The sequence below is a fragment of the Brassica rapa genome, chromosome A04 (assembly GCF_000309985.2).
Source record: "Brassica rapa cultivar Chiifu-401-42 chromosome A04, CAAS_Brap_v3.01, whole genome shotgun sequence".
In the NCBI taxonomy this organism is placed as follows: domain Eukaryota; kingdom Viridiplantae; phylum Streptophyta; class Magnoliopsida; order Brassicales; family Brassicaceae; genus Brassica; species Brassica rapa.
Window position 1 is genome coordinate 14,717,116 of NC_024798.2, and position 18,110 is coordinate 14,735,225.

General features: G+C 31.9%; 2 protein-coding genes across 8 annotated transcripts; one reads left to right on the forward strand and one right to left on the reverse strand.

The window, feature by feature from the left end:
- Positions 1–378: 378 nt before the first annotated feature.
- On the forward strand, positions 379–17,761 carry LOC103864757 (CO(2)-response secreted protease). The gene is made up of 10 exons (XM_009142521.3): positions 379–5,561; positions 5,705–5,796; positions 6,110–6,207; positions 6,566–6,727; positions 7,380–7,491; positions 14,842–15,343; positions 15,928–16,028; positions 16,121–16,481; positions 16,680–16,878; positions 17,038–17,761. The coding sequence occupies exons 1-10, from the start codon at positions 5,466–5,468 to the stop codon at positions 17,595–17,597; spliced, it is 2,283 nt and encodes a 760-aa protein (XP_009140769.1). The 5' UTR covers positions 379–5,465; the 3' UTR covers positions 17,598–17,761.
- On the reverse strand, positions 11,208–14,552 carry LOC117125647 (eukaryotic translation initiation factor 3 subunit E). Of its 7 annotated transcripts, none has more exons than XR_001958410.2 (8): positions 13,730–14,538; positions 13,554–13,627; positions 13,387–13,486; positions 13,196–13,308; positions 12,895–13,121; positions 12,763–12,807; positions 12,481–12,640; positions 11,208–11,935 (listed from the first exon to the last, which is right to left on the reverse strand). XR_001958410.2 is itself a non-coding variant. In XM_018658637.2 (8 exons), exons 2-5 carry the CDS (start codon positions 13,779–13,781, stop codon positions 12,993–12,995), a joined length of 549 nt encoding a protein of 182 aa, XP_018514153.2. In that variant the 5' UTR covers positions 13,782–13,988; positions 14,071–14,552; the 3' UTR covers positions 11,208–11,935; positions 12,481–12,640; positions 12,763–12,807; positions 12,895–12,992. The 7 variants fall into 7 exon arrangements, 4 of the variants coding, with proteins under 4 accessions (XP_018514153.2, XP_018514154.2, XP_033145829.1 ...); XR_001958411.2 differs by having other exon boundaries at positions 13,716–14,538; XM_018658637.2 differs by having other exon boundaries at positions 13,387–13,627; positions 13,716–13,988; positions 14,071–14,552.
- Positions 17,762–18,110: the final 349 nt, after the last annotated feature.

Genomic DNA, 18,110 nt, shown 5'->3' on the forward strand with positions numbered 1-18,110 from the left:
AGACAGGATGAAATTTGATTTACTTACCTGCCAATAATTTTAATGTCGATATATTGTGATACTAGAGAAAGATTACATAGATAAATCTGTAACCAACAATTCTATCTATTTTACTAGGGTTTATGTTTTATTGCACCTTTGCTAGCTGCTGATGATCTTCTGTAAATTCTTTTTTTTTTCTGCTAATCTGCATGATTAATTAATAAATCGTCTTCTCCGAAATTTAAAACCCGAATTTCTTAATATAATAAAATCATTAATAAACTCACAATCAAACAAATAGACTAAAAACTTTCATAAACTACCAAAATCTTATTTTAAGAATAAAACCTCAAAATGAAAAATTGATGATTGATTGCTTAAACCATAAATCATCAGAAAAAATCCTTAAAAATTTATTCATTTGCTTTATACTTCTTGACATTAACAAAGATACTAATAATGATAAAATTTCACAAATACTTATAATCCATACATTTAATATATTATACAACATACAATATTATAATATTATATAATAAAATATAATATAAATTACATATATAATAAACAACACACAAGTTTTAGAAACTTACATATAAAGTACCAAATTACTCGAGCACTATTTTGTAATGCTCTCATATGTGCTCAATCAAAGCATTTCGAAGTGATAAATGAGTTTTTTTTTTTTAATTTGTAGATTAGAAACTAGAAATTGTTGAAATCAGATATGTTCATCAATTAAGAGTAAGAATTACAAGTTGCAGAAATTACGTCTCCAAAATCAGGCTAAAAATTAGCCCTAAAAGAACGAGAACGAGATAATATGATATTACTTACGAATTTAGACAATACCAATGATGATACACATGAATATATGTGATTTGGAAAAAGCGAGACTCGTGCAAAAGAAGAACTCAAGAGCAGCAACAACCTTCACTTCATCTAAATAACTGTCAACCATATTTTGATTATTTTGGAGATTCAGGTACGGTTAACCGTAAATTATGGTATTTTGATATCATTTATAAAATATGTAATATTTAAGTATTTATGTAATTTTCTTTAATTTGTGTTAAGTCTGTTTAATGTATTTTTATTTTGTGAGCTTTATTTATTATATTTTATACTGTGTGAAATTTATTTTAATGTTATGCAATATTTATCCTTTATTTAATTTGGTGTAATTAAGTTATTCTAAATTAAGTTTAATATATGTATTTGTAAAATAAAATAAGTATAAAGACCAAAAAAATAAAAAATAAAATAGTTTTTAAAATTTGAGGCTGGATTGGAGATACTCTAATAATTACATTAAATATTTGTATACAAGTACTTTACTAGGACCAATGCACCCCCTCCCTAACTTAGATCATTTCACTTGGTGCCTTCGTTTTTGAAACTTAATGTGATTTTACTCTCACGAATTGGAAACTATTTGAATGGAAATAGTGTTATCACATTCTAATGCCCTTAGTAGCGATATCAACTAGTAACACTAATCTCAGGGATTGTACATGGGATTTTGGATGGGTTCTGACTTTTAACTTGTTTTCCCAAGTCTTTATTCGCGTCATTCTTGTTTATTTGGCTAGTTGAAATGGACTGCGTCCGGATTAAGAAAAAATATATTATATAGAAGTAATTGATTGAATGACTATGTCATATGACTCATATCTTAGAAATATAATATATACGTGTTACATATGTGAAATAAATAAAATTTTAAAGAAAGTAATCATCTTTTCTTCTTTTTCTGAAAGAAAGTAACCCACGTTTTGTAACAAAATTAAAAAATTCGTATATTTTAGTAAATTATAATATACTCTGTAAAAATTCCACTTTCAACACAAAGTTATTTAACGATTTTGATTTTTAGGCTGCACGACTAAAGTTGTTTTTTTTGTTGTTGAATGGAAAATAATGTGACTTCTTTTATCTGTACTTTGGTATATAAAATTACGAAGGTTGAATATATATCATCTAAAGAATCTTAGTAGAGTGATAAGATTCCCTAATTAGATTACTTTTCTAATAATGAACTAAAAGATAAAGAGAAAGGATAAAGAAAAGGCCGCTCCTCGTTGTCTCGTAATGCATGTAATTGCTGACTTTTGTTATATATTAATATGTTTCCATTTAAAATATCATGGATGACCTTTAGCATATTATCTCTTTGATTTTGCTTTGCATTGCGATCTTAGTATAATACTAGCTAGTATAATCTTTAATTTACAAAAAGACAAAGTATCTGCATGGCCTCCATGAACTAAAGTAATTTGAGTGTAGAGCATAAACCAGCTCATCAGCTTGAAATAAAACTTTTAATAGTGGTGCAATTATTTTCTTTGGATTTAGAAAATAAACAAATTATCTTCTTTGGAATGTTGTGCACTAATTAATTTTTAAACACATTTACTTTCTCTAGCATCTGATTTCCACTAGTTATTGGTTATGTATTTCAGTTATTGATCACGTGTGTTATAGAGTTCAAATAAAATAATGGCCATATCATATGATTTAACAACTGAATGGAAATAACTAGTCAGTAACAAGCTCATTTTGTTTCCTTCATGCGTTAGTTTTTTTTTCTGAAAAGTTATTTTTAATATATCATCTTCCAGTTTTTGACAGAAATTACCAAACAAATAAAAACAGAAAATTTCACCCAAAAAAGGAAAAATCAAAACAGATAAATAAAAGGGAAAATTCATAAATACTTCTTTTAGTGTTTGTTGCATGAACAATAGTATAATAATTAAAATATTTTTTTAAATAACATTTATTAATTAATAGAATTAATTTTTCTTCTTTTAATTTTTCATTTGAGAATTCTTTTATATTTCTTTCGAATCCTTACACGAGACCAGTTGGACAAAAAAATTAGATTAATCTCTTTTTATGTGGTAGTTTAAATAATAACCTTACGAGATTCGAACCGTAAAATATGTTTTTTCATGTGGTAGTTATTCTTGATTTCTTGTGAAAGATTTTTATGTCTATTTACATATAATACTTAATTCTTTATATATTGATTATGAAACACAATAAAAACATCATTTAATAACTACATCACACATATGTGTGTTTGTATATATATATATATATATATTATATAGTACTCTTCACAATATATATTTTAATAATGAATATTAGATAAAGAATGAAAACTATCAATATATCTATAACAACATCATTTTTAATTAATTGGATCCTACATCTCTTTTAGTAAAGGTTCACAGCTGTGAGTGCCGTCATCTGGGTTCAAGTACAGTCATTTAGAATGTTTTAAGTGGTAAGAAAACATGGATTCTACGGGTTTTGTGGTGATTAGTCTTTAGGTCTGGAAAGCTTTTGAATAAAAATCATCATTCTTAATTTATAAATTGAGTATTAACTTCACAATAATCATACCATGGATCATATAAAATATAATCATTCAGAATGTCTTAAGTGGTAAGAAAGCATGGATTCTACGAGTTTTGTGGTGATTACTCTTTAGGTCTGAAAGCTTTTGGATAAAAATCATCATTCTTAATTTATAAATTGAGTATTAACTTCACAATAATCATACTAAAAGTTGCATGGATCATATAAAATATAATAAATAGTACATTTTTATCGTGTTCTCTCTAAAACTATGTCAATTTTTAGTTTGATGTAGAAACAAATTATCTCTTCCTCAACTCTCGACTCTTTTATGGTTACAAGATGAGCAACTCAGTGTCAAAGATTTTCGGTTCGAGTACATTCACTATCTGAGAAGGGATCTCGTAAGCAACCCTTGTACTTGGTCTTAGGGGAACTAATCTGGCCGTAAGCATGCATCATTCCTAGTCTACCAACGAAAAAATCTTTTTTGGTTCGTAACTAAATGTTGTGTCTTTTTCTCTTCTCATTTGAGAGTTGTAAAAACAGAAAACATTATTCCAGTTTATCAGAATTTTTCAAACAACGTATAAGTCTATACCTTTACAATTGTAAATTACATCGGCACTCTCTTTAAAGAACTGTTCTTAACAGATATAGATACTGATGCAGCTTTTTATTTAGTTTATAGATTTGATTTTAAACAACGTATAAGTCTATACCTTTACAATTGTAGTTTATCTTTTTAATCAAAGAGGATGGATAATTCCCTTTAAGGCAAGCAAGTTAAAGTTAAGAAAGAAGTTTGTGTTCAAAAAAAAAAAATTTGTTAGTTTTCAAATTTAAATATTTATATACTAATAAAAGAAAAATGTTTCTCTTTTTTATTGTGGCACACAACAATCAAAGATTGAAAGAGTACCACTTCAACACATGTTTTAAATACTTACAGAATGTTAAACATTTTTTTATCATTTTAACTAAATATATTTAAATAATATTTTATATTCATATATATTATAACCGATAATACGTTTTATACCCAACTGCATTTTAACATTGATATTCATATTATTACCCACAAAAATAAATAAAATTAAGATGAAATTTTAAAATATTATTTTCACATCAAATAAAGTCTAAAAATAACAAAAGTGATTTTTTTTTTACAAATTCTTCATTTCTAGTTCATCAATTCCATTTGAGAGATATTTAAGCACAGCTTAGACCTTAATTTAGATTTTGTAAAATTCTAATTTCTAATATATAATGTGGTGTATGTGGCTGAGTCTATTTATGTTGATGACAAACAACATATGGCGTATGTGGAGAAACTTATAAAAATCGATTTGGTTTTCTATATTATTAAAGTATATTTATCATTTTGTTCACGCGCTCATAGATTAAATAACTTCAAGATTCATGGTTAAGTTCGAATAGTAAAAAATGAGTAGAAGTCATTTACTGTATTATGTGGGTGAAGGTTTTTTTTTGGCAACATTATGTGGGTGAAGCTAAAACACTGAAAAAGATCATGTAATTATTGTATAGCTAATAAACAAGTTTTTATAAGCTCCCGAAACTAATGTACTGGCCATTACACAGATTAGACCCACAGATGGAAAGAACGTGCCTAAAAAACTTATTATAGAGGTGTTACAGTTTTAGTCCAGAACTCTTCAAAATTAGACAGTAATAGAAGCTAGTATTTCAGAAAACTAAAATTATTTTCGAAACGTGCATATAAATTTTACCTTTGCAAGTATTTAAGAAGAATCGAATAAAAACTATGTGATTAAATTAAATTAAATTGCCTGTACATCGCACTCGATATACAGTTATATGTGTATATATAACTAGTATTGGTATATTAAAAATAAATATTGCTATATTAGTAATCAACGCATGGTTGTTACTTAATATTTATGTCTAGAAGAATTCAGTATAAAGTAAATGATATCTCTAAATATTACGACAAATTTTATTTTATTTTGAATAAGGGGCTATTACGACAAAGTTGAGTAGGCAAACCAAGCTACCAAGCTACCAAGCTATACTGTGTATATATATATAGACATATACATTCATACCAAAACGAAGACATCTTCGGTCCCAACATGTTCACGACGTATCTTTCTTCTTCATTTTCTCTTATTGTGATCCTGTTCACATCTCTCATCTTCATCTCCATTTCCTCACTCCAAACTCCCAAGGTAAACTGGCTCTTACTTTAAAACTAAGTCCTCTTAATCGTTGTATATTTTTGAATTGAGCTTTTTGGTGATAAATTTGTATTTGAAACATTATTAATTTTGATCTGTAATCCCATAACATACATGTGAAACTTCTTTTGTAGCATTATGTAGTGTACATGGGCAACCCCATTGAAGCTGATGTGCATAACAGTGAAGCTTATTATCTCCAAATGTTGGACACTCTTCTTCCAAGGTTGCTTATATATATATATCTTCATTTTCTACTTGGACGTGGAGTATATATTAGAGTTTTGACTTGAGGGGGCGTTTTGTCTATGGTAGTAGTTATATTGGTTAAGGCTCCTATGGCTTGAAATTCAAGGGTTTGAATCCAAAGACCAAATTTTCCCCAATCATAACTAAGTGAAATACCAATGATTGAATGACAGAAGATTTTGGAAACTACTGACAAAAAGTCTGAAACCAAAAACTGAAATATCACCAACAATTTTTTATATTGTAATAAATATCGATTTAGATGTAATGAGGTAATGATGATTGTGCAGAGAAGAGAGTGAGAGGAGAAAAGGAGTACATCATTACAAGCATGCCTTCAGAGGCTTCTCCGCTATGCTTACAGAAGAAGAAGCTGCAGCACTTTCTGGTACTCCTTACTTTATAAACTAAATATTGTATCATCGGTTAAAATTATATTAACTAAATATTGTATCATTGGTTAAGAAAGTTTTACAACTAATTGAACAGTCTTTATCTAAGAAACGTCATAAGTCCTTGCTTTGTTCAATTAGTCTAAGAAACGTAAATGAGTCTTTGTTAGTGTGTTATTATAATAGTATATGTGCTGTTTTTGCATGGTTTATACTGGCCTTCGCCTTTAGATTTATCAGTGGCTTTAAACATAAAGAAAGTTATAAACTTGTAATGATAGATCGGTTAGGTTAAAAGGGTGATGATATATATTTATTATAATAAAAGGTGGTGAGATCTGTGTGATATTGCAGGACACGATGAGGTAGTGTCGGTGTTCGAAGACCCGATGCTTCAACTTCACACAACTCGGTCGTGGGATTTTTTGGATTCACTTTCTGGAGAATCTTCTTCATTTCCAATTTATAACAGTTTTCATGGCTCATCTGATATCATCATTGGCGTTGTGGATACCGGTGAGAACACTATGTTAAAAACGTTTTGTCCTAATAAATATACGGTCTCAAACTATGTGTAAACTCAATATACATACTACTAGAAATAATAAACGTCTAAAAGAGAAACGATCCACAACAAAATAATCAAACTATTTGGACGTTCTATATATGCTATTTCGATTCAATGATTAATAAGAAGAACTTCGGAATACAAGTATTTTCTTAAAAAAAATTAGAACTCTCATTTCAATAGTAGCTAATTATAAATAAAATATTTTGAATACATTTTTAAAATATTAAATTTTTGTTTTCGAAACGGAAGGTCACGGAAAAAAAAATAGAACATCACTTACGCTTCTAAATAGAGACTCACAAGAAATAGATTCTAGAAGTTAAGCATGATCTAATTAAAAACGTTCAAATCCAATTCCAATCTAGTTTTATACTAATTGAACAGCATTAGAATTTTTGTTTACTAAGAATTTCAATTTGTGCTCTAGTGCAGTTTGTATTCATAATTAGCATAAGAAATTGAAAAAAATCTTCTTTTTCAATTGTGTCTATCGGAAATCCCAAATTTTATATCTGAATTAAAAAGAAAATTAAAAGTAAATAAACTGTGAAACGGTCCTAATAATCGCATATGGCTAAATTCATAAAATATATACAGGTATATGGCCAGAGTCTCCAAGTTTCAGTGATAAAGGGTTCGGAGAAATACCTTCAAAGTGGAAAGGTATTTGCATGGAAGGTCCTGACTTCAACAAATCCAGCTGTAACAGGTCTCTTCCAGAAACTGTCATAAAACTTTTCCTCTCTAATAAAAAAATATTTTATGTAATAATTTCTGGTTTGTTTTTACTTCCTTTTAGATATAACTAGATCGTTTTTCCGCGCTACGCGCGGATAATATACTTTTAATTTTTTTTTCATATTTTTTCACATGTAAATTATTATCTTAATTTTAGATTAATTTTTTTTATTTAATCAATTGCAACTTACTATTTTTACTTTCATGGTAAATATTTTGTATAAATGAGGAAATTTAGTTTTAAAATTTTATTTATCGTTTTAAAATTTTATTTATATTAATCTCAAATAAGTTTCAATGATATGAAATGAAAAAGAGTAACCTGACGGTCATTAGGCGCTAGTCGGATCCTCTCGAGGCTCAGAACAAACAAATTTGTTCAATAATGCACCTGCATTTATTATTATTGTTTTACGTAAATTTTATAAAATTGATGATTGATAACTGTTTTAGAACTGGAACTGTTTAAAATTTATCTATGCATTATTAAATAGTAAAAATATTAAATTATAAAATAATATTAATATTAATTAGAAGTGACGTAAAAATAATATTATTAGTGACCAATAATTTAATTATAAAAAAATTATTGATCCGTACTTTGATATTTCTTAGAAATATTATTTATTCACCAACCAATAAAAGTCTGCAAGCTCATATTCAGTAGTTGAAAAAAAAGAAACAAAATAATAGAATTTGCCAAATTATATCATATATTTTTTTAAGTAAAAATAAATAAAAAATAGTACAAACCTTTTCTAACATTGTTAACGCCGTCATCAAAACAATAAACCTTAAATCCTAAACATTAAACCCTAAAAACTAAACCTTAAATTTTTAGGTAAATCCTAAACTTTTGGGTAATCTCTAAATCCTTGGGTAAATCCTAAATCCTTGGGTAAACTCTAAATCCTTGGGTAAACCCTAAACTATAGGGTAAATCCTAAACCCTAGGGTTTAGGGCTAAGTTTTAGAGTTTTGCTGACGGCGTTTAGAATTTAGTGTTTAGGATTTATTGTTTAGTTTTTACTATTTAGAATTTATGATTTACCCAAAGGTTTAGGGTTTAATGGTTAGATTTTAGGGTTTAGTGTAATTTTACTGACAGCGTTAATAATGTTTTAAAAAAACTCATTTTTTGCAGCTTGTACTATTTTTTTAAAAAAATTTTTACTTTTTATTTTATTTAAAAAACAAAATATAACTTAGCAAATTTTTGTTATTTTGCTTTTTCTAAAAAAAAAATATGATATGACAGGCTCTAGGGTAAACAAAAAAAAAACTCTTCTTAGAGTGTATAAATGTTGTTTTTGTAAATTTGTTCTAATAGAATTTTGATAACATTATAGTAAATAAGTCTTATGTGGCTTTGGACTTCTGTAAATTGAAATACAATTATATATGGATAAACTTTTTTCTAATTAATTACAACGCATAATAGTGTATGAACCAAAATTTCTTTTGAAAATATAAATTTAAATATATGGAAGGAAAAAACATTAGAAGCTGCAATCAGAAAAGAACATCCTTTTTTAGAATTTTTGGAGAAACAAATGTATGTTATGATTTCTGAGAGAATTTTAATTTTAGCTTTTACCCCAAATTTGATATCATTATTTAAATTTATCTTTAAGATATAACTATTTTCATAAATACTTTAAATTTCTGAAAAAAATAAAACTGACATTATAAATCATTTAAAAATGTAAAAAATCATTTATAAAATATTTTTAAAGGTTCATAAATTCAAACCCAATCCATAAATAATGTAACCTTTATATTTATAGACTTACTTTTAATTTTTAAAATATTAACTGAGATACTAAGGCAGCATAAAACAAAAACTGATAATATATTTTTGTCAGCCGTGACCATGACTGGAGCAACATCAGGACCATGACTATTTCTCTCTGTATCTTCAATAGTGCTCTGGAATCGTTTATCCTCAAAGATGACGTTATTGTCATCAGAAACATAGCTTGTGTGTGAACGCGATGAAGCCAAGCTTGACTGTTTCTTGAGCTGAACATCTTTTGAACAGCTATCGTTGACATCATCTTTAATTGGCTGCTGCTTTGCTCTGCCTATTTTAGCAAAGGAATCATTCTGCCTCATATCCATTGAGTTATCTCGAGAATGACCTTTCTTCCATGAAGCATGTTATGATTGTTCATCAACATTTTTCTTAGAAAGCTCTGCCCTGGTAGTAGATTGATCTTCTTCTTCCCTGCAACTGCTTCTTGGCATTTCTTCTTTAACAAAACCTCCGCTTTGCACATTTGATCTACTATGTCTATGTGAAGGTTCATTTCTTATATTATCATAAGAGGATGAGTTCGGCGACTTTGTGAAACTCTGCATCGTCATCCTCATCCTTTCTTTGCTTGAAAGCTCAGCAGCTGCACGTGCAGCAAAACTTAACTCGCTCTTTCAGCAGACTTCTATATATTATAATTTTGTAATCATTAATTTGTATTTGTTTATAAAAAAAATTTAAACCATGGATCATAAAATTTGAATGTTAGATTTTTTACAGTTTTAATAATTTATATTCGTTTTTAAAAATTTAAAATATAACATATACAGAAAATTTATTTTTTATTATATGGTTAATGTGGTTGTTTAATTTATTTTAATAGTTCAAAATTAAACAAATAAGATAGACGATAAAGTATTTTTTATCAAATCTTTATTATTCAAAATCATTAATTGTCATATATACTTTAGCCACATTAGGCAATTTCATAAGTTCTAGTTAAGGAAATAATAAAGAACATTAATAATGAATTTATGGTTAGTTTAATAAAAAATTTATTAATAATTAGATGAACCAATATATTTATCTTGTGATTTTAAGAATCATCATAATGATGACATGTGGCTACAAAAAGAAGTTATAAAGTTTCTCAATTAATATATAAGGGATGTTATTTTTACAAAAGAAAGCTGTAATTTTTGCACAGTGTAATTTTGTTGCAGTTGATTAAGTTTTTTTTATTGTGTTCTAATTCGTAGGGAATATTTACCGCATGTTAAAAATTCAAATATTTTTAAAAGGGGGAAATGCTAATTTCAGTAAAATTGAAATGCAATTTCTTTTGTATGATAAATTTTTTTTGAGCCCGTATAATTTAATTTAAATGTTAATGATGCAAGTGATAATTTTGAGTAAACCATACATCTTCTTAAAATGAAACTAAATTCATTTAAATTAATTTTTTGGAAATGAATTTTTCCTAATACAACCTAAATGTGCGTGAATTTTAAAATATCAATTAGGTAATCTAAAGTTTTAACCCATGTAAATTATTTAATATTTATCCTAAACTTCTTATCCTAGTTGTTCTAAAAAAAAAACTTCTTATCCTAGTTCCGTCGACTCCTTTGTTCCATGCTGCGTTGTCTACAGATATAGAAAATACATTTCTATGTATATGTTTGGTGAAAAGTTAAAAACACTGAAAGTTGAAATGATAAGGTTTATGTTAAGAGACAGACAAAACATATGATAAAGAAAAATGTCTCCAGTCACGTCAAACACCACCATCTGATCATGAATTACCATGAATTCATAAAAAGAAGATAGGCTTTAGGAAGATAACTCTAGAAATATTACGTACAGAGACTGAGATTGGTTTTCTGATCATGGCAGTTTCAGTTCACATGCGACTCTGCTTGGCTCGTGAATGTAGTAAACAATATAATGTATCACTAATTTTTTTTTATTTAAAACTCCTATTGGATTTATCCTGTGAAAAAATGTATAAATGAATTGTTTGTTTGATAAAGAACTTCTAAACCGAAATTTGGAAAACTCGGTTAAACCAAACAGAATGAAGAATCACGTGAAACATATCATACTTCTCAGGCTTCACATGCCACAAAAAAATGCTTCTGTACTCTCTTCACTCTCATCTGCAATTGCTTATACCTACGTTCCGATATAGACATCAAAATCTTCTTCAAGTTGGGTATATCTTTCTCCAACACAAAAACCGCAAACGACTCCCACTTCAAAACCTCGAAGAAAGGTGGCACAAAGTTATCAGATATGATTACTGGAACACAACCATAGAAAATAGTATTTGCTCGTCTTCATGAACTGAAGATAGTTCTTGTTTCCTTTAGACCTCAGAAGCTTCCAGAAAATTTTCAGGTCAGGATCTTTGTTGTTCACCCCAGTAAGAGAGTAGTATTGGCCTAACGTACCCGTGATCGGGTTGACCAGCAAAGAAAGCTACTGTTGGCCTTTTGGACGCAGACTTGCCACCGATGTTACTTAGTGGTTTCTTGGGATATCTAACGTATGTCTCCGGTAGAGATGTGTCCTTTCCAAAGACAAAGCCTTCTTTAACATCCGAGTTACACAACGCCCTTATAGTCTTGGAAAAATGCTTCCGTGTCTCCGATGGAGCCTGAAAATGTAACAAAACGACATACATTTATTAGTAAATGATCTAAATGATCCAACCGTTATAACCTCACATAGACGAAATGTCACAAAACACCATATAATATTCTAAAAAAATGATCTCAAATCTCACAATATTTACAATGCCACCAAAATGTTACAAACGACATGCATTCGTCAGAAAAATGATCTCAATGATCCAACCTTCATAACTTCACATAGATCTCAGAAAAATGATCTCAATGATCCAACCTTCATAAAAATGATCCCAAAGCTTAATTACAACTCCATAGCATAATGTCACAAGACATACATGTATCAGACAATGATCTCAGTGATCCAACCTTTATAACCTCGCATAGATAAAATGTCACAAAAGACCATATACTAATTTGTTCTCAAAAACTCACATATTTACAACTTACATAGAGTAATTTAACAAAAAGACATTACGGTTTCAGAAAATGGTCTCAAAGATTGCATCTACATAACTCAATAGATATATCAGAAATGTCTAAAAACATTCTCATGTCAAGGAGGAGACGTTACCCAGTCATGGCAGGCGGCAAGGAAATGATCAGCTCCAGAAGTTCGATTCCAAAAAGGATATTTTGTGGAAATGAAGTCAATATAGTCTTTTAGATACTTAATGAGATTGCGGTGTCTGTGTGAGTTCTTTACATATAGTGTCTCCTCGAGCATCTGGGAACTGAATGGTAAGTAGAAAAGATGAGCTTTTGTAGAGAGAGAAAGAATCATCATGAAGAATGATGCATCTCTCCTACGAACATCAGAGAAAGGAAAACAACAACACAAGCAACCAAAACTCACCAAGCGGCTCACACCAGAATCGTGACTTCTGCAACCCAACAGCAGCTGAAACAAAATCTTTGCCAATTAGTATCTATAAAATCACATCAACAGGGATCTCTCAAAAGGCTGGAAAAGCTAGAAGAAGCAGACTTTTGAGTCAATAATATCCTTGAGACGGTTGAGCTCTTCAAGCGCAATGTCCCAGTTCTGCATCAATATCTCAGATGCTAGCTTCCCCCACAAGGCACTCATACTTCTCTCAAGGTTAGAGCAAAGAGTCCTGTACTGGAAAGATAATCAGCAGCACCTGAATAATTCCCACATTCAAACTGAAACTTGGCGTACTGATTCAACGCCTCAATCTGGTCTGGACCAATCTGATAAAAAAATATTATACATCAAAACTGAGTTCCTCATACTAAACACAAACGAAACAACACAAAATCACAACCTGGTACCGTTCTTTCAGCATCTGGAGATTGTATTTCTTATCACCTCTTAGCTCCTGGACAGCATTAGGGTTCAAAAGGAACGTCACGAGCAATGCAGCCGCTTCCTCCATATCTATCACCAGAAACATTCATGATCAACCAATCAACCAACAAAGACGAAAGAGGCAAACTTTCACAGAGATTATTATACCTTGGGGAGCGTCTTCTGTGTGGTGGAGACTCTTGTGGATGTCCATGGCGTAATCAACCATGTTGGTCTTGTTCAGAAGCTCGATCTTGAACTTGAGGATCTGCTCATCAGGGTAAAGTTGATGCTCTTGAAGGAACTCGAGTATAGGAAAGACCAGGTGTCTGTACCTGGCCATTTTGGCTTGATTGACCTCTTTCTTTGAATTTGCATCCCCACCTTTTGCTGATCCCTTTGTGTCACCCTATTGATAATTAAAGAGAAAATGAGCGGCTCAACTGCCATAATTGACGTAGTCGTTTTTGGAGGGTGAATGACAATTTCGAAGTTACTTCTTTTCTCTCACCCTTCGTCCTTCCTTCTATATAAACCTTCCTCTCCTCGTCCTCTTTTCTCATCTCCTCAAGCCATTTCAAAATCAAATCTAGTTTGAGAGAGATAACACAGACGAAACCAAGCTTCTTCCATCTCGTTGCCGCAGATCAAACTTTCCTATTCCTCGGATAAACCTCTCCTTCTGCGGCGGCGAAACAGAGGAACAAACCTCACAAACCAACAAAGGCAATTCAATAAAAATTGATACTTCTCTGAAAACTATCAAAGATCTGCATCACCCAAAAGATTTTCTCAGTAAAAAGCCTTAACTACAGAGAATTAGAACACAAAACAGGATCAAAAGACCTTAACTTTTCAATCAACCCACCAAACCGCAAAGGAGACTCGTCAAGGGAAAAACACATTTAGTTTCTTCACCATTCCTCATCTCAACACCCATCGACTCAAGGTATCGTCGGAGGAGGTTCGGAATCAGGTTCGGGATGGCCTTGTGGATTCATCATTGGAAGAGAGACATAGAGAGAGAGACAGAGAGGAAGAGATAGAGACAAAGAGATGTTTGAGCAAAAAAAAAAAAGAGACGAAGAGATGAAGAGAATAGACGGCTCTTCCACACCCTAATTAGGTAGGACCGTAGGAGGCGTTGAAGAATGAAAACTTGAAGAAAAAAAAACAGTTGGAATCGAGGAAGATGAATCACAATCGAAGTTGGTTTCCATGTTTTGGGCTAAAATAGCATACGTGGCAAAAAGAATAATTCTTATTGGCTGATTTAAATTGAGGACGTGGACACTCTCCCTGTTGATTATATATCCCTTTTAATATAGTATAGATGAAGATTATAGTCTTATAGAACAATGAATTAATATATATACACTGAAAGTAAATATAATGATAGTTACAGATAACAAAATCTTAAAGTATTATTATAATCTATTTGCATTATTTGGCACATACAAAGGTTATGATTTAAGGAAAATGCATTTAATGTGTAATGAAACTGAAGCAATTTATTTATTTTATTTCTTTGCCAACGAAGCAATTTATTACTATTATTACAATGAAGAAAAAGGAATTGTGTGAATGAGAAATTTTTAAAGAAAACTTTGTCGGATAGTGCAGAAAGCTGATCGGAGCAAGATATTACAAATCAACCGGAGCTACATCAGCAAGAGACTCCAACGGTCATGGGACCCATACGGCCTCAACGGCGGCAGGAGCGCACGTGGTCGAAGCCAGTGACCGAGGCCTTGCGCGTGGGACGGCCAAGGGAGGCCAACCAGGCTGTAGGATAGCCGCGTACAAGACCTGCACCGCCGACGGTTGCCCTGGCTCCGCCATGTTGAAGGCTATGGACGACGCAGTGCATGACGGCGTTGACATCATCTCTATCTCCATCGGCTTGAATGCTGCTTTCAAATCAGATTACCTGTCCGACCCAATTGCCATCGGAGCCTTCCATGCAGAGCTCAAGGGCATTATGGTCATTGCTTCTGCGGGTAACGACGGCCCAATTGCCTCCACCGTCACCAACGTTGCACCGTGGTTGTTCACGGTGGCTGCTTCCAACATTGACAGAGATTTTCAGTCCTCCGTTATCTTGGGAAGCGGCAAAGTTATACGAGTAAGCTTGCATGCTTGCTTCATTCATTATATATAAGTATGAGTTACAAAGATTCATATAGAGCAAGAAAGTTTTTTTTTTGCTAACTAAAGTGGTTTCATCTATTTGCCGCAAACCAAGTATTGTAAATAGTATCGAATCCATGTGGCGGTAGTGCTAGCCGGAACCCTTTTACCACTTGGACCAATGCGTTCTGATTAAAAAAGTTTATTTTTCTATTAAGGTTTTTGGGTTAAGCAACTAGGATTGTGCTTTCCAGGTAGAGGTCCATGTAATAAGAGTTAGATGACTTGTGCATCTGAGGTAACTAGCTAAGATTGGGTAATGGATTGATTAGTCAATTTTGTTTCATATATTGCATGTAGGAGTTCTTTTACATGCCCTTAAGATGATGCATGAGTCCTTATGTGTGTCTTCGAGATGATGCATTTTCTACTCAACTTTGAAGATAGTTTCACTTTAATATCAACAATTTACTCTAATCAATTTAGCATGGATCGTGATACCATGATAGATGGTTTTGCAATAACAATCGTCAATCAAAGGGTAGATAATTAATTCATTACTCTTTGAGGGTTTTGTAGGGAGCAGGGATTCATTTCTCGAATTCCACAAGACCTAAGGCATACTCTCTTGTGTATGCAAGAAATGCTGCTGCTGCATCTAAACCTGTCGAAGATGCAAGGTTTTCTATATATACAACACAATCTTATAATATAAAATAATGTGAAAATTGCAGATTTATTTATATCTGCGTTTATGTGTGAAAAAATGAAGGACATGTCTTCCGGGATCCTTGGACCCCAAGAAAGTATCCGGGAAAGTTATTGTTTGTGTGATGCCAAGAGATGCAGTTACAACAAAGCAAATTATAAAGGTGGTGGTAGAGGATGCTGGAGCTAGAGGTCTGATTCTGGTAAACCAGAAAGAGAAGATTCGTGCTTCCGATTTTGGTCACTTTCCTTTCTCAGAAGTTGATATGACTGATGGGTACAAGATTCTAAAATACATGCTTCACACCAAGAGTCCAACAGTTACAATTGTCCCAACCGTTGAGGTCAAACCCACTAAACCTGCACCCGTTGTTGCATTCTTCTCATCTAGAGGTCCTGCCTCTCTAACAGAGAACATTCTCAAGGTTTAATATTCGATACCAACCTTTTCTTCCTCTTAATATTAGAAATGATAAACTGATTTAGTAGGTTGAGAATTTGTTATATTGGCAGATTCAAGAAATTGAATTTTAAATGAAAAAAATTAGTTGAGGATTCATCATTGTAGACGTTTATAAATATCATAAAAAATCACTGCTCATGTGTGTGTGTGTTTTTTCCAGCCTGATGTAATGGCACCTGGTGTTTTGATTTTGGCGGCATTGCCTCCGCCTAAAACCGCTAAACCATCCACACCAAAGTTTGGGTTAGCGTCAGGAACGTCCATGTCCTGCCCTCACGTAAGTGGAGCCGCCGCTTTCGTCAAGGCTCAACGCCCTTCTTGGACGCCTTCCATGATCAAATCCGCCCTTATGACCACAGGTATTGCATCTTCTTCTTTTGCTTCCATGTATGGTCTTTTAATTTCCAAAACTATTTTCTTTATAAGAAAATTTTGAATATGTAATAAAATTTGAATAATTTTTAGACGACCTGATTAGATGATTTAATTTATCTCATGTTATACTTGGCTTGATGTAGCAATAACATATGACAACATGAGAAGACCAGTGACAAACACGTCCGGCCTCACATCAACACCTCACGAAACGGGTGCAGGAGAGATCAGTCCTCAGCGTGCAATCAATCCGGGACTTGTCTTTGAGACAACCACACAAGATTATCTCCAATACCTCTGCTACTTCGGCTACTCTCAAAAGACCATTAGCAAAACACTCAACAAAGCAACTAAATTCAGCTGCCCCAAAAAGACCTCTAAAGATCTTATCTCAAACATCAACTACCCGTCCATCTCCATCGGAAACCTGCGTCGCGGCCAACGTAAAATGATCGAAAGAAGTGTCACAAATGTAGGACCGGAGAGGAATGTGACGTACGTTGCCCATATCGAAGCTCCAGAAGGATTGGTGGTTAAGGTTGCACCAAAGAGACTTGTGTTTGGAGAAAACGTGGACAAGGTTTCATATAAGGTTTGGTTCTATGGGGAGAAGAGTGCATCAAAGCGTTATCATCATGGATCTTTAGAATGGTCAGATGGTTACCACTCGGTTCGGTCGGTTTTTTCAGTTAACATTAATTAGTGGCTAAGAAAGCCCCTGTCAAGAACAATAATGACAGTTTTACTGTAATGTTCGTTGGGTTGTTGTGTGTTGGTTTAATAATTGCTCGATGGTTGTATGTTTGGTTTAGTAACTCTTTGGGTTGTGGATGTGTACATCAATGAAATTGTTTTCCTTTCTTTGTATGGGTAAAAGTCTAAGAAAGTGATTAGTACTGAGAAAAATATCAGTTAATCTGATGAATCAGATTAGGTAGCATGGGACTGATCATAAAGTGTAACGACTGATCCTTTGAAATAACATCCACAACATCAACACTCGCTCTCTTACCAAATACCCCATATATGTTATCTGAAACTTTTACATTGTCGGGACGGAGAGTTGTCGTAATGAACTGATGTCCTGATCGTCAGCTAAACAACGAATCATGTCTAAATAAATTGTCAAAGATGTATGAACTCTTGCTTTTTTAGAAAATGAACAGGCTGGCAAAAAGAGGTGAGTTAAAAGATATCATTTTCTAACTCCATGTAT